The sequence below is a fragment of the Anopheles marshallii genome, chromosome 3 (assembly GCF_943734725.1).
Source record: "Anopheles marshallii chromosome 3, idAnoMarsDA_429_01, whole genome shotgun sequence".
NCBI classification, from domain to species: Eukaryota; Metazoa; Arthropoda; class Insecta; order Diptera; family Culicidae; genus Anopheles; species Anopheles marshallii.
Genome location: NC_071327.1, coordinates 17,355,230 through 17,370,327, shown reverse-complemented (window position 1 = coordinate 17,370,327; position 15,098 = coordinate 17,355,230). Strand labels below are relative to the sequence as shown.

The 15,098-nt window shown below is 45.8% G+C and overlaps 4 protein-coding genes across 4 annotated transcripts in view; 3 read left to right on the top strand and 1 right to left on the bottom strand.

Annotated features, from left to right (window-relative positions):
* Window positions 1-3,012, top strand: part of LOC128710935 (uncharacterized) — a 68,855-nt gene extending 65,843 nt beyond the window's left edge. Inside the window, exons 9-12 of the mRNA XM_053805799.1 lie at window positions 12-75; window positions 380-559; window positions 2,687-2,791; window positions 2,875-3,012. Of these exons, the coding sequence (XP_053661774.1) occupies window positions 12-75; window positions 380-559; window positions 2,687-2,791; window positions 2,875-3,008 (483 nt within the window). The 3' untranslated portion in view covers window positions 3,009-3,012. The remainder of the gene's footprint in view (window positions 1-11; window positions 76-379; window positions 560-2,686; window positions 2,792-2,874) is intronic.
* A 3,306-nt stretch (window positions 3,013-6,318) lies between these two features.
* On the bottom strand, window positions 6,319-8,942 carry LOC128710915 (venom dipeptidyl peptidase 4). The gene is made up of 6 exons (XM_053805778.1): window positions 8,679-8,942; window positions 8,526-8,603; window positions 8,405-8,457; window positions 6,774-8,329; window positions 6,496-6,701; window positions 6,319-6,408 (listed from the first exon to the last, which is right to left on the bottom strand). The coding sequence occupies exons 1-6, from the start codon at window positions 8,940-8,942 to the stop codon at window positions 6,319-6,321; spliced, it is 2,247 nt and encodes a 748-aa protein (XP_053661753.1).
* A 1,122-nt stretch (window positions 8,943-10,064) lies between these two features.
* LOC128715206 (uncharacterized) lies at window positions 10,065-11,145 on the top strand. The gene is made up of 3 exons (XM_053810088.1): window positions 10,065-10,118; window positions 10,202-10,873; window positions 10,948-11,145. Exons 1-3 carry the CDS (start codon window positions 10,065-10,067, stop codon window positions 11,143-11,145), a joined length of 924 nt encoding a protein of 307 aa, XP_053666063.1.
* A 1,771-nt stretch (window positions 11,146-12,916) lies between these two features.
* On the top strand, window positions 12,917-14,632 carry LOC128715227 (uncharacterized). Its single transcript, XM_053810109.1, has 3 exons — window positions 12,917-12,973; window positions 13,064-14,356; window positions 14,438-14,632. Exons 1-3 carry the CDS (start codon window positions 12,917-12,919, stop codon window positions 14,630-14,632), a joined length of 1,545 nt encoding a protein of 514 aa, XP_053666084.1.
* The last annotated feature ends 466 nt before the right edge of the window (window positions 14,633-15,098 follow it).

The following is a 15,098-nucleotide window of genomic DNA, read 5'->3' as shown; positions in this document are numbered from 1 at the left end:
ATACGCAAAAGGTTTCTGTACGGACGACAACGAAAGTCATCTATCCCAAACGCGGTGTGCTAGTCCATTATACAGGTGAGTGGCAGGTGGGAATGTGTCGGATACGATGTGTACTTCCTATATTGTTCAACATTTTACGAAAAAATATTAGTTGAAATTTGTGGAAATTTTCAATTAACGTTCGTATGAAACTGAATGAAACATTTCTCCGATATCCTCGATGAAATATTTCACACAATTTCAATTTCGTGCAATCGTTTGACGTTTCGTTAAAATTGTCGTCAAGTTTGACGTTTTTGTGCGTTTGTTTATGCTTGTTGCCTTTGCACGCGTTGTCGTCTAAACAGTTTTGTCGATTTTGTTGTTGTTGTTGTTACAGCATTAGGCTGCGAATTGCCATCACCAACGCCCGGGCACATGCGGCTGGTGCGAAGAACTGAACACCGCGTAAAGTACGTCTGTGATCCATTGCACGTGTTTCCTGATACCGGCGAAAGTGTTCGGGAGCTAATCTGCACAGCGAAACACACCTGGAATCGTCCACTTCCGGCCTGCATAGGTAAGCGCATCAAACGGTACCAGCTGCTGCATAGCAAATGTTTTGACGGGTGCACAAAAGGGCAATTAGATGCAGTTCATGTTCTTCTGTGAAGATGTTCGTAAGTCCGTGCTGGTAGAAGGAGATAGTTGAAGTTATTCAAACGGGTTCGTGCTTCTTAAATTTTAAAGAAAGTTTTATTAATTCACATTTGTAGCATCAGAAAGCGAACTAAATACACGTGCGTTTCGGTTGGTTAACCATGCATAATCACGGTCAGTAAATTTCTATTAGTGGCTCAAACCAGCAGCAATCGAAACCAATTCTTTGTCTACCATTATAGCTTTCAATGTATGATTCCATTCCTTTCTATTACAACTGTACGCGTGATTGGTTTCTCCCGTGAGCTCCAGATAAAATTAGATCCCCCAGGGAATCTCCAAGAGTAGTATCTCTTAGCATTAGACAATTTCAGCCGTTTATGCTCAATATAAGACACCTTCAACGTTTGTTACCTCACCATCGAACTGGTATCGTATTTGACGCAGAATATGTTTCACCCAAAACCTACGACTTTAACTGATTGATTTACGATGTTGTAATCACCGTACAGTGTTTGATGCTTTTTTGCTGTAACAAATCAACCACTAAAGAAAACGAGAGCGACAGAAGACGCACCGTTGTGTTATGTCGCAGCGTAAAAATATACACGTCCAGCTTGACACGTACCAGAGACGATATAGGAATGGTCGTTAAACGTTTAGCAAACAGCGTCTGTTCAAAAATTAACACAACCGTTTACATCACGACCGCACAGCGGTAGTGTCTGGCCACGTGCAGAAAATCGAACCCGAGAACGTTACAATCTTAGACATGCGTTGCCCACCTTTTACGCTACTCGGTTGTATCGTGTGACGAACATGCTAATGACACTGTTGAAGACCCTTCGCACTGGTTCTAACAATAACAATTAAAGTTCTTACTTTCCACGGTTTGAAAAGCTTCATCAAGACATCGAACCATAAACCTCCCAACGGAATAATTAGAGAATGCACTTACAAACATGAATGTATGTAAGAACACCGTGTACTTAAGCTATTAATAATTATTTTTTAATTCAACTATTTTTAGTGTCTTAAAGCTTAGGTCTTCTTTCCTTGGGTTTAAGAGTTAATACCCTTTTATCTGCTTGCAATCGAATATTAGAAACATTTAAAAAAAATTGTCTAAAAATGAAATGTCCAGAAGTTACTCCGTTAATGCAGTAATAAAGTTGGGCATTATTTTGAAATTGAGAATTGAAAACAATAACACTCAACAGCTGAAGAAATTATGGAGTTAGTGATGCCAGGGAATAAGTTTCTGCTGCAGAAAATGAAATATATCTTTCGCACAATGCAGCTGATCCAGGAGCGAATTTTATATTATGCTATTTCTGATTCTAGGTCTATATTAACCTAGAGTAAAGCATGGAAAGGAATTATCTCCTTGTAAGAGGGTTGGCTGTATATTTTTAATATTACAATAAATTGTCGCGTTTGTGCAGCTCACTAAAATGAATGAATGCTATCGTTGTGCACTCTGCATCCATTCATGGCAGCATAATCTTCCTCTATTAAAAAATCTCGTTGCTTGCACGCACACAACGTACTCCTATATCGATCGTAATAGAGTGTCTCGCTCCACCAGCGCACACAGTCATCAACTGGACTGGACTATAATGCACAGTTCTTTGTTGGGTAGCATTATCTCTTGCAGACGAGAGTGTGGGTACCATGTTTTGGATGGGAATTTTTCGTTCGTTATCACCATCCGATTGAACGTTGCTGGATTGCTTCAAGTGTATTAGGACAGTGGGCATACGGTCAGTATGTTATGTGTCTTGTCTCACATGGTACACCCTGCCAAGCACTAGCAACATAGCGCACGACTCAACTCATTCATATCGTTCGCGCACGTTTGGATATCGTAGACTGTATCTGTTTGGTAAGAATCATAAGATCAAACAGATCAAATCGAATGCACCCTTGTCTCGTGGGAAAATTAGATACAAACCGTATTTATTTTGACCGACGTGCTACTTCTCTCCCTCTCGTGTGTACTACCTTACCGAACTTACGTGTGATCTTCTACTGTGTTTATTTTTAGAAAAAAGAGCTACCGAAGGGAGCGGTCTTGTGTCGCATTACGAACAGAAGCGAAGATACAGCGATAGTGACAACATGTCGGATAAGCAAGCGGACACTGTTTACGGTAAGGTGGCACGACTACTGAAACTAACCCCTTCGTTTCCATAGTAACGTATTTTAACATTGATTTTGTTGTTGTTGTTGCAGATATTCTCATTCCCTCGCTCATCATAGCGGGCCTATTTGTTGTTAATGGCATCGTGTTTGCGGTCATCATGCGGTACCGCAACAAGAGAAAGCAACGCCTTGATCTAGAGAGTAAGGAACTGGCCGAACTGTAAAAGTGTTAACCATCCGCCTCCTGTGCCCCACCCATGCTCATCATCTCCACAAGCAACGCATCCTTTCCTTATACGATGGGAAACCCTCCCGAATGTGTTCAGCCGGGAAGCATACGCATGGAAGTTTGCATTGTACCGCATGCGTGTGCGCGTGTAGTAAGCTGCTACGCGACACAGCGCATATTCGATGCACTCCATTAATCATCACATTTAATCTTTTCACTACATCACGCCATCTATTACGACAGTTAGGTTTTCATCTTTTTCGATTACGGGGGGCAAAAAGACTATGGTTTTGTCCATTGTGTTACAAAGTTTCGTTTTACGTGTTTTGCGTGCGTATCGAGGAGGAAGAGAACAAAAATTAAAGTGTAATGTGTTTATTTGTTACATACACTCTGTTCAGCACGGGAGTGAACCTGAACCGAACCAGTTGTGACGGTACTCTGACTCGAAAGTTGGGCAGGGCGAATCGCGTGTGTTCCCTGAGGATATGGCGCTGAACACAACGACACTACAAGCTGGAATTGTTGATAATGTGCAAAAGAAAAAAATCAATTCATTTACGCACTTTAGCGTATGATGCGGCAAAACATCCCAATGGTGTTGATGTTTACAAATGATAAATTCGTCTCAAGCTTGCATAATAATACAACCAACACATCACAGATCAATCCAGAAAAAAAACAAACACTCGCGGAAGCAGAAGCCGAACAAACAAGCAAACGAACGAACAAAAGCAGTTTGCTGTAGACATTACCTTGATAAGGCGCCGTTTAACAATTGTGCACTAAACCAAACACAAAAAATAAACCTTTTACTGCACGCTTTTACAAGCTTTTTTCCGAGACCGTTTATACTCATGTTATAGAGCGCTAAAGGTAAAAGGAAAAGCAGCTCAACAGAGCGCGGAACCAGGAACGCGAAAAGATGCACAATTCCGGACATAATTGTACAGAGATATTGAAAGTGAGTCGGCGTGGGATAGATGACAGAATAGGAATTAGCTTAAAATGGGAAGAATTATTGATTGCAGAGAAGCAGCACACAGAACAAAGAGGAGAAGCTAACCGATGCAAGACTGTAAATGGATGTGGATTTGTGAGTAGAAGGATGAAGTATAAGAAAATTTAGCATGTATGTCGCTTTTTTGCTGACACCAAGCGTGGGATGAGGATTATTTGGTCACTGGAATAAGGGACGATTGCAGTGAAACAGGTTACTATTGCTCGAGAAGGTCTCTCCCAATGACCAATCGATATGGCTCTAGTTCCCTATAATTCGCACACACATCCACACGAATACAACACAGGGAGTAGAAACCTCCGTTATCAAACTCAATTAAATGCAAACCACAATCTACCGAAGAGCAGATGGTGGTACATTTAAACACAAACTGGAACCACCGCTAGTAAAATGGCTCTCAATCGCGCCCCACAACTATGACACACGAACAACATGGCGACAAACAATTGCTATTGCCAAAGATTAGATTAAATAAAAGCAGTTACACCAGCGAAAGGAACAGGAAAAGAATATGAACACGCTGGTTTGTAATACAAGTTGCCGGGAGCACTGAACACTATTTTGATCTATCTCACCAATTAAACGTGTAAACACAAAATCTACATGGTGGACCAAAATTCCTCCCTACACGAACACTCTCACACACACACCACCCGCCCATTAGGACACTATTGTACGTGTTTATGTTAAAAAGCTACTCCCCGTTTATGAGCTTCTTCGAAGACTTTTTGTTTTCCCGCCTGATAGTACTCATTTTAGCACTTTCTGATAGACATCTTCAACACAGCACGAACCCGCCGGGAAAAAACCGGCAAAACAATTGCAATGCATATCATATGATTCTTCTGCTTGTATGCGACACACAAGATGTGATAGGAGAGACAAGAGGACAGGAAGCTCCGACGTAGAAAGCGACGTAAAAACCAAAAAATCAAATAAAGTAAACACATATTTTGCTATACACTGCATTTATCTTTCCTTCCCCGCCGTCGTACACAGCCGATCGCACCGGATACCGGGCAAAACAAAGGTTAATGCGTTAGTGCCGGAACCGGGGCCAGAACAGTGCCCGCGGCCCGAGATGAAATATTATAAACATAAGCTATAGAAACTGATGCAAATACACAAACACTCACACCCACACCCTTATAAATCCCACGTGGCCCTAGTTGGACTTATTAATCGCGTTTAAACTTATGCTTCGATGCGCAACAGGGAATGGAACACGGTAACGGATACGTTATGAAGTAAATAAGAAGAAAAAGAAAACAGAAAGTTCCCACTGGTCACAAATCAATTACTACAGAATAACGTGTAGAAGACGAAATAAAGATGAACACAAATCCAATATATATGAAACTTCCTTACGGGATGAAGGAGTGTGCCATCCGTTGAATATGTGAATGAGATCTGTAAAAAAGGACAGAAAAGAGCAACAAGTGCTAAATAAAATTAAACTATTAAACGAAACTCTATGGTTCTGTTACTGATAATTGCATAATTAGCAACGTGTCCAATGCTTGGTGATCCGAGTCAACGATCCAAATGGTGTACACATCTCAGGCGAGGCATACAACAGATACACAACATTCCACCACCAGTGCAACAGCATCTCAAAAGGGTATTGCGTCATCTACCATAATCTCTTTTATCATAACAGATTGTAAGTATCTTCTCTTCCCCAATCGTTCAAATCATCCCATCAGTAGAGGACATCTATTTCAATTCCGATAGGTTCAACAAATTATAAACGTCTCCGACTCGTGGATGCTGCAAATGCTAGGTTAAGTTAGAGGCGAAGTTGAAGAATTAAAAGATTATTTCCACATCATTACACTAAAGATCGATCTCATGTGTATGAAAGTGATTTGATATCAGTAACCAAGAGTAGGTCATGACTACATGCACAAAACAAGATCGACCGTATCGACCATTAGAATGGCGTATGGTGACTGTCTCCGAAAGTTACTTCCTTCGTGGATGATCTCTGGGTATTGAAAATGGTGAACCAGCCTCAACCAAGAGTGCTTTCATTGAAAGCAAAGAGACAATAACAGCTATACTGAGGAAACATGCTCAAACATTTAGAAACTATTACTCTCAGTATTCTTCTACAGTTGTCCAAATGAAAAATTAACCACTTTCGGATATAAGTAGTCCATAACTATTAACTTGCAACACTTGATTCTAGCGATCTTCCATGCATTGCGAGGTGAATACGTCAGGGTGGTAAGCATCCTACTTCTACCGGGTACCCCGTGCTATATACTAAAGGCCACATGCTTTACGCAAAGCATTGATCCCAGAATTGGTCCATCGTGTGATAGAGATGACGCTGCACACCCGACAGCGAATGGGCCTCATCCGGATAGCTCTGCAAACAAGTGGGAAAAAGATAGGCAAAAGATAAGTTTGCTGTCAACTGCAACAACGTACAGCACACCATCAGCAGGTCCATTACCATCTGCTCGAAGTCGATGTCGTGATCCAGCAAGGCACGCACAAACACCATCGACTGTTGATAGTGTACGTTATCGTCCGCGGTACCATGAATCAGCAGGAACAGATGATTCTTCAGCTCATCGGTGAAGCTGCTGATATCGCTACGATCATACCCTGCTCCATTGTCTGTCGGACGTCCCATGTAGCGCTCGGTGTAGATAGAGTCTGTAGACGGATATTGATTGTGATGAGTGCCCTAGGGGCGCCTTACCTCGTTCGGCCTGTACCCGAACTTACCGTAAAACATCCACGAAGTAACCGGTGCCACCGAGATGCCGCACCGGTACACCTGCTCGTGATCCTTCTCCAGTGTCATGGCGGTTGCATAGCCACCGTAACTCGAGCCCCAGATACCAGTACGCTGAGGGTCAATGAACGCGTACGTTTGCTGTAGATACTGGGCAACTGCAATCTGATCCTCCATTTCGTACGTTCCGAGCCGGTTGTTGATGGAGAACAGGAACTCGTAGCCCTGGTTACCCGTACCACGACCGTCAATCTGTGCGTAGATTATGCCCTTGGTCGTGGCCATGTAGTTCGCAAACCCAACACTGAAACTATCTGTGACACGGACCGAATCCGGTCCGGCATACACATTCACCACCATTGGATACTTGCGAGTTGCTGTGGCAGGTGATTCGAAGTCAATCTCCGGTGGAAGGTAGAGTCGAACGGCTGCCTGGAAGCTACCGTCACCGACTGGGACGCGCAGGAATCGTACCGAAACCTTTTTGTACTGTTTTAACTGCTCACGACGCTCCATATTCCACTCCCATTCCGCCACGAGCTGCCTATCGCTGGTACGGAAGATCTGCGTGTAGGAAGGTGTCGGTCCGGAGCAGGTTGCTGCCATGTACGACAGATCCGCACTGAAAGCTACGCTTGCAAAGTTACATGCTACGGAATCCTCCAGCTCGTCCGTTAAGCCACACGTGAGACATTCCTCATCGCGGTACACATGCCGATGGTGCGGTTGACTTGCCGGAACAGCTGTATAGTAGAGCGCCTGGGACTGTTCGTCGTACCCGTTGATGGAGGAAACGGTAAATCCTGACGGAGTACGGGCAACAGGAGAAGATCCATCGACGAGTTCCATCACAGCGCGCCATCCATTACTGTCGCCCATCAAGAAGCACCGATTGGGTCCATAGCAGCGCGGCGTATATAAGTCGTACCATCCATTAGGTCGATCGAATCTGATCGCTTCCGTGCAGGTTCCGGCGGTGGTTTGACACTTCTGGAAGGTGGCCACATTCTGTCGGCGATTGGTCCAAATCACACCTAGCACATCCTCACCGGCCCAGTTGACAGTGCCGAGCACATGATCCTCACCAACGGTGGCCAGCGGTGCTGGTAGTTCCACCCAAGTGGGTTCACTCACAGACAGATCCGTCACCTGCAGGTGTACGGTCGGATTGGTGGTGTTAACCTTTGGGTACCGAATGCGCAACTCTTCCGGGTATTGCTTGTCCGTATCATCCGGTGAACCGTAAAGATGGTACGAGAACTCCTTCACCTCACGATCGTCAAAGCTGGCCATGGCTAGTCGGCGTCCGTTCGGTGAGAACCAGAGTGTCGCATCCGTACCGAACACTTCCTCTTCGTACACCCAATCAGGGATTCCGTTGTATATCACACCGGTAACACCGTCGAGCGTAAGTGCCCGTTCCACTGGATTAAGCAGCGCAGCTCGGTAGTAAACATTGTTATCCTTCACGTACGCGAGGCTCTGTCCGGTCGGGGAGAGAATGCAGATTGACACTTCCTCCTGGTTGGCAATGTGGTATACAGATCTGAAAGGGACGCCAAGAACGATCAGGTACTCCTATAACCCCCTTTTTCCAGCGAGGACAATGTTATCTACCTACCCGTCCAATGTGTCGTAGATTGCGTACTTGGAAAGAGACGAATGTCTAAACACCTGCGAAAGAGAGGGATTGTGCATGAGGTTGCAAGTTCGATCACTCTGCCATCACCGTTTCTGCCTACCGTTCGGACATCGTATCGGACGAGGACTTTTGTGAAATCGGGTTTAATCAACTGAATCGATGCGCCGCGGAATTGACTCTGCAGAAGACAGGAATGGAAAATCGGTTTCAGCCTAATGACACTTTGTTTTTAAACCAATTTCTTCCAACCTACCAACACATCAGTAGTGATCACCACGATACTGTCCCCCGTGTTTAAGTTCAGCTTTACGTAGTCTCCACCATTCCTGTACAGTAGTTCCTCACCAGACAACCATGTGCCGTTGAAGCTCCGCAATCCGAACTGGTTCGGGATGATTTCGTCAAAGGTGAAATCTTTCAGCTCGGACGATTGTTTTCCATCGAACGGAGCAGCTAAGGTACGGCTACCAAGCAAGCAGCAGCACCAAAAGACAAACAGTACGGAGTACTGCATCATGTGATACACCGGGTCTACTTCGATTCGTTCCAATACACGCACGCGTACGGTGACTCTCACTCTCACTCTAAGAAGCACACCGGTTTCGTCGGTGGCGGTCAGTTAATTAAATGAAGCCCACACAAAGCCCTCTATATGCATCTTGTAGGTTCGCCGTAGGTTTACGACCCGTAACCAATTCGCTGATAAGGTAATCTTTTGCTATCATTTTCGATAGGTGTGATGGGAGCAGGCCGAACGTCCGTAACCGTTACGCGGTGCGGAGTGTAGATAGCGGACTGCTTCGAATGCGATGACAAGCTTGTAAGGAATTAGTGTGATTGACAATCGAACGCTATTGTACAATGTGTTGGATTAGTGGTAGCGGAGACGAAGGCGGGGAGAAAGATTCCGAATCGAAGGCGAAAGGAAGACACTTGGCTAATTGGTAGCCGTAGTTGAGTTGACATTATTGCAGACATAGAATTCCCAGAGAAAATTCCTTTGTACGTCACTACGTCACTAGTACTTTCAACTTTGAACATTGAGTAGCAATAAAACAGTATTATAGCAACCTGTGCGATCATCTATCCGTTGCCTTAGCAACAGTTTTCTGGGTAGATATAGGGATTTCTGTGGTAGTTTGTTCGAATACCCCAATATCCTTATTGTTGAACCGCCGCTGTGAATAATACACAATGAAAATTCGTTCTACGAATGATACTGAACAGCATCAGCAGCGTTCATGGCATTTGTTCAACTGGATCCGAGAAGAGATATAAATCAGAGGCTGCTCAGATGAATCACGGAACGGAAAGGATAAAGTGAGATGGAAGAATAGATCCATACCGTCCATGTGTAACACCCCACTTAAAACACATCCCATCACGATTGCAAGAAAATGAAGAAGTTTGTTCAAACAATGAATCGTGCATGTGTATCTGTGTCGCGCTGGTGTGGGCAAACCTCGAGGTCTTGGCGACACCTTTTTTTTTTTTTTTGGTGTGAAGTTTTGTCAACTGTTCTGACAACCGTGCGAACCAGATTCTATACTACACTCGCTGACAAACGGTGCGCTGGATTTAGTCGACTATCGGCATTTCGAACGAGAGGAGACACTAGACCTATCTGTAGACCAAAATCATGACGCGTCGTTCCCTGCTGTGGTTTGCCGTACTGGCGGCGCTTGCAATCAACGTGAGTATACAGTGTTCAAACACCCGCTACTGGGACGGTCATGCCCATGCTTCAGTTCGTTTTGTTCTGTTCAATCGTTGCAGCTGCACCATGTATCCGCTCAGCTGGATAGCACGATCGTTAACCGGCGTAGCTCCATCAATTCCACACTGACATCCTTCACGAACAACGTCGTGAACAAGGTGAACGATTACGCGAACAAGTTCACCAGCCTGCGCACCGACATGGCCGGGCAGCTGCGGTCGGCCTCGGATACGCTTACCAGCTTCCTGTCGGACCAGCTAATCGGCGATAGTGCGCTGCTCGCATCGGATGTACTGTCAGCGTCCAGCACCACCCTGAGCTCGAGTGTATCGGCTTCGCTTACCATATCGGCCACATTCTCCACGGTGGGCACTTGCATGAACACCAAAACGCAGGCATCGGTTAGCGCGACGTTCACCTCGTTCAGCACCGCCCAGGCTTCGTACTTCAACGCCATTACCACCTCCTCCTCACCATACCTGTCCGACTGTCGCTCAAGGTTCGCCAACACGGCGAACGATCTGGTGAATCAGGGTGCCGATCGCATCCAGGACTGTCTGAACGACGAGAACACCGAGCTGAGCCGTGTGTCCTCGATCCTGAACAACTACATGACGCTCATGAGACAACACTACCAGGCGTTAAGCAACCATATACGCTACTGCAGCGGTCTCGGTTCTACTGGTTCCCGCTCCGAAGTAAAGGCAGAAATAGCCGCCTGTCTGAAGGGGGTATGTAGCGAATACACACGCACAACGAGCTAAAAGCTTACAATGCATTTTAAAAACATTGTTTTATTTTGCAGATCTCGACCACTGTCGCTCCTCTTTACAAGGCAACGCTCGCACAGCAGTTCCAGCTTGTCACCACCATGTTGCAGCTGGAGGTGGTCGCATCGAACGATCGGGTCAAATCTTGCGTTAACCAAGTCAGCAATACTTACACCGCAATGGCGCAAGCAATCGTGCCAGCGCTCAATCAGTGCCTACAGACCGGCCAGTAGAGGATGAAAGCGAGAAAGCTAGACGAGACCGAGTTCAGACCACAGTATACCCTGGACCGTTTATGTTTTCTTTGGTAAATGTAAAGAAACCGTACAAATCTAAAATTATTTCGCTTGTTTGTTCAAAACTGTGTTACAACGAAAGAACTGTCACGCTAGAAGCAGTATAATAGGCAACATCAGCTGTTGTTTCTAGGGGAGGATTTTTTTTCCAATTGTATACTTAAAAGTAGCAAAACTTCTAAAAAAAAAATACTAAAAAGACTTCATAGCATTTACATCCACCAACCTCGCTGGACGCTCGATATTTTATTCTTATTTTCATGCTAATAACGGCGCTCAAATCATCCTCCTGCAACGTGCACAATATTGGTGCAAGTTTGATCAAGTGATTTGACAAACGATTGTTTATCTACCGTACCGACCTTGGTTTTGTTTTTGCAACTCACCAAAAACGTCCTGGCCTGTGCTCGATGTGTGTTAGAAAACAGCTGCGAAGATTTAAATTGAGGTTAGGTTGAAGATGGGTCCTAGAAGAAGAACATAACGAGGATCGAGAAATCGAACTCAAGGTATCGCATTGATCCATTTTAATAAGCTTAAGGCATTTTTTGTATAACCCTGTGATGTCCTAGATTGTACTAAAACACAGTCATTATTCCGAAGATCCTTCAGCACTAGAGTCACCTAAACAGGAATAGTTTATATCCAGTTAAAATCCCATTAGACCTGACATGACATGACAGTATTATACTGCCATTCAATTGAACAAACTATTCAAAGAATTGCTCACAGACCAAGCAGACGCCATCAGCTATTTTCTCAGTATCGTCTGACAATTCAATATTGTGTCAGGTGGTTTTCGTAGAAAAGCGTCACGCTGGGTTAGTGGCTTCAGAAGCCCTCGATACTCAGAAAAAAGCATCACACGAAGGTTTGCAACGAATTCTTCAAGGTTACACTAACGAGGAATCGAGAAGTAGAGTGATATGTATCCTACACAACATACGCACTGAAAGATTTGAGTGAACGTAATAGTTTTAGTAGCAGGGCCCATTATTGGTACATATTTGTCCAGCTGTACAATGCTTGCCTGGCGACAGTTTCAGTCGGGGCTTTAGCTTTAATTTTAACGCCACTATAGTTGATGCGATAAGGTGGACATCTAATTAAGAGGATTATGACCTTTCCTACACTACCCGTTAACATGTTACATAAAATTTTTGGTACATTCTTTCATTTTAGTTTGCCAGATTATCGTCGTGAGATTACAGCTTTGAAATGGATTTGATTTCAAGGATTTCACTAGAGCCCCATTTTCATGGCGGTGTTCAGCATCCCGAGAACGCAACGGAGTAATGGTTGGCGATTGTTCAAATATTTGAACGCCTGGACCGGTGTGCCGACTGAGGTTCTCCCGTGACAAGACGTGGAGCATCCAACAGCGAAACCGATTGCGAAGGTAGGCTGCATGGTGAAAGCTTTCGGTCTCCCCCCCCTCGATTATGGACACGTCGGCAAAGAAGGCAGGGGAACTCGCTCCGCTTCCACACATCGTGGTGGTTTCGTTTTGAGTTGCCAGATTTAGCAAACAGACGGGTTCCAAAAACTAGAACAGATCCACCAGTGCAGACACGGCGGAGTATGCCAGAAGCGCTCGAACAGAACGCACGCAGTGATAGTAGTACGGTGGAGCAAGTGTGTAACGACGATACGATATAGCAACCGTCCGATCGATCTTCTAGTGTAGTTTCAATAGTTTGCAATCACCATGGGAATGTGGAGATCTTCGATCGTTCTTCTAATACCCCTGCTGTGTGGATTGGCTGTAAGTGGAACCGTCTCATGCTGCTTCTTTCCAAACAGCGCTTAATGATCATGCTCTGGGGCTCCTCGTGTTTTTCGTCCCCACTTCCAGAGTGCCTCACCCGACCTGGGATTGGATATCTCCATGGACTATGTTACCCAGAACAATCCGAACGTACTGTCGGCGGCCAACATGGTAGGGTCGGCTACCTCCGATCTGCAAGGTGCGATCGGTGGCTACCAGATATCGAAGCTGAACGGCTCAACCAGTTTGATTGCGTCCGGCGAGGCACTGGTCTCACTCGTCGGCAACATCACCGTGAACGTGAACGAAGTACTGCGCAACATCTCGATCGTGGCTAGCCAGCGGCAGCTGTCGCCGTCCTGTATGTTCGGCAGCATGAACGCCACCATCGATCGGGCATACGTGGCACTCGACCAGGCCGGAGCATTGATAACGTTAATTCAAACGTCCACCTCGTCCCAGAACAGTGGTGCCCTCACGTCCTGGATGAAGATGATCCAGACGGCGGTGACGGACATCTCTACCTATCTGGACACACTGTACAAGCAGGTGACGGCGGTAATGGCGGCCGGACCCCTTTCCGCCAGCACCGTGTCGTCGAACATTCAGCCATCGACACTGTTCAACCTTGCCGGTGCAATTTCGGTGGTGACGACGGCCGAGAAGGGTCTCACGACCACCGTTCGGACGATCCGTACCTCCTTCGAACAAGCGACCAGCATTCTGAACAGCTACAGCAACGACATGACCAATGCGCTGAACTCGGTCAACAACACCCAGCGCGATTACTACAACCAGGTGGTAGGCCGCATCAGCTCCTACCAGAGTAAGTACACCGGTGAGGCCACCAACGGTGTCAATGACATCGTGAACAGGCTGTCGCGTGTGAACCCATTCATGCAGGACTCGACAACCCGTGCCACCGCACTGCAGCTGAACGCTTCGATCACGACCACGACCGCTGCCATCCAGAGCGTCGCGAGCACTATAACCGCCAGTCTGCAGGCCCAGATGACGCAGCTCTATACCGGTGCGGAGGCGTTCATTCAGAACAACGTCAAGTCGTTGGTGCCGGTGTTTGACAATTCACTGTTTAAGCTGGCACAGTTCATGTCGCTTGGTGGTACGTACGCGAATAGCTGCAAGGACAAGTACGGCGGTGCGATCGCGAACCTCGAGAACAATATGCGCGACGGGTTGCAGAAATGCTTGAACGATTTCGCCAACACCGGGTACACGGATTCGTTCATCAGTGAGTACAACATGGTGCTGCGCGAGCAGACGCGCACCATTGCGAACCGTATCGACTTCTGCCTCAATTTGGGCTCTACCAGCTCAACGCCAGTGATAAAGGCTGGCATCGCTAAATGCCTTTCGGAGGTGAGTATAAGTACACCGCACCTCCGGTGACATCCGGTGGCCGGAGACCGATTTAACTTTACCCTTCCCTTGATTCCACAGACGGTCACCATGAACGATTCTCTGATGAAGGATGTCAGCATCCAGACGAAGTTGGTCGTTGCGATGATCAATCTGGAGAGTTTGGCGACGGTGCAGCGTGTGGAAAGCTGTGGCGCCATTATGAACCTGGGCCTGGTGGCAAAGGCCACCGCACTGGACGCTTTGCTGGCCGCCTGTCAGACCTCCAACCAGTAGTACAGTTCGTGGATGTATGTAGTTATTCGAATTAGTTGCGAGCACTCAACGAAATAATAAACATTGATCGATGGGTCTTAACAAAATTACACAGATGTATATAAGGGCTCAGGCATTACACGATCTACAAAATTGACGACAACAATTGAAGCACCTGTTTGGCGATTCCAATCGCTGTGCTATTCCATTTGGAAGGCTATCGCTCAATGATGTTTGTGATCATTCTGAGATGGGTGGCACAATTAAGTCAACCCAAAAGCAAAGAAGATATCTTATTAGGAGGAGGGAGGATTTGGGATGTCCGGTGTCATTCAGGAGGTACGACTTCCTAGGAAAACAATTTATTAGTTGGTAGAACTTTGACATTGTGGCAACTCCTCTATTTCTAAGACATCTTCTTTAGTAGCACTACAACCTCAAGAGTCCTAGGCCTACCATTTCAGGCATTCTTTGGCTTTGTTTACCC

Coding starts and splice junctions, on each gene's coding strand:
- LOC128710915 (XM_053805778.1), bottom strand. CDS start 8,942: ATGATGCAGTACTCCGTACTGTTTGTCTTTTGGTGCTGCTGCTTGCTT. Junction 8,330..8,404: donor ATCTACGACACATTGGACGG/GTAGGTAGATAA, acceptor CGTCCCTTTCAG/ATCTGTATACCACATTGCCA. Junction 6,702..6,773: donor TACTTCGTGGATGTTTTACG/GTAAGTTCGGGT, acceptor ATCCGTCTACAG/ACTCTATCTACACCGAGCGC.
- LOC128715206 (XM_053810088.1), top strand. CDS start 10,065: ATGACGCGTCGTTCCCTGCTGTGGTTTGCCGTACTGGCGGCGCTTGCA. Junction 10,119..10,201: donor TGGCGGCGCTTGCAATCAAC/GTGAGTATACAG, acceptor CAATCGTTGCAG/CTGCACCATGTATCCGCTCA. Junction 10,874..10,947: donor TAGCCGCCTGTCTGAAGGGG/GTATGTAGCGAA, acceptor TTTATTTTGCAG/ATCTCGACCACTGTCGCTCC.
- LOC128715227 (XM_053810109.1), top strand. CDS start 12,917: ATGGGAATGTGGAGATCTTCGATCGTTCTTCTAATACCCCTGCTGTGT. Junction 12,974..13,063: donor CCCTGCTGTGTGGATTGGCT/GTAAGTGGAACC, acceptor CCCCACTTCCAG/AGTGCCTCACCCGACCTGGG. Junction 14,357..14,437: donor TCGCTAAATGCCTTTCGGAG/GTGAGTATAAGT, acceptor TTGATTCCACAG/ACGGTCACCATGAACGATTC.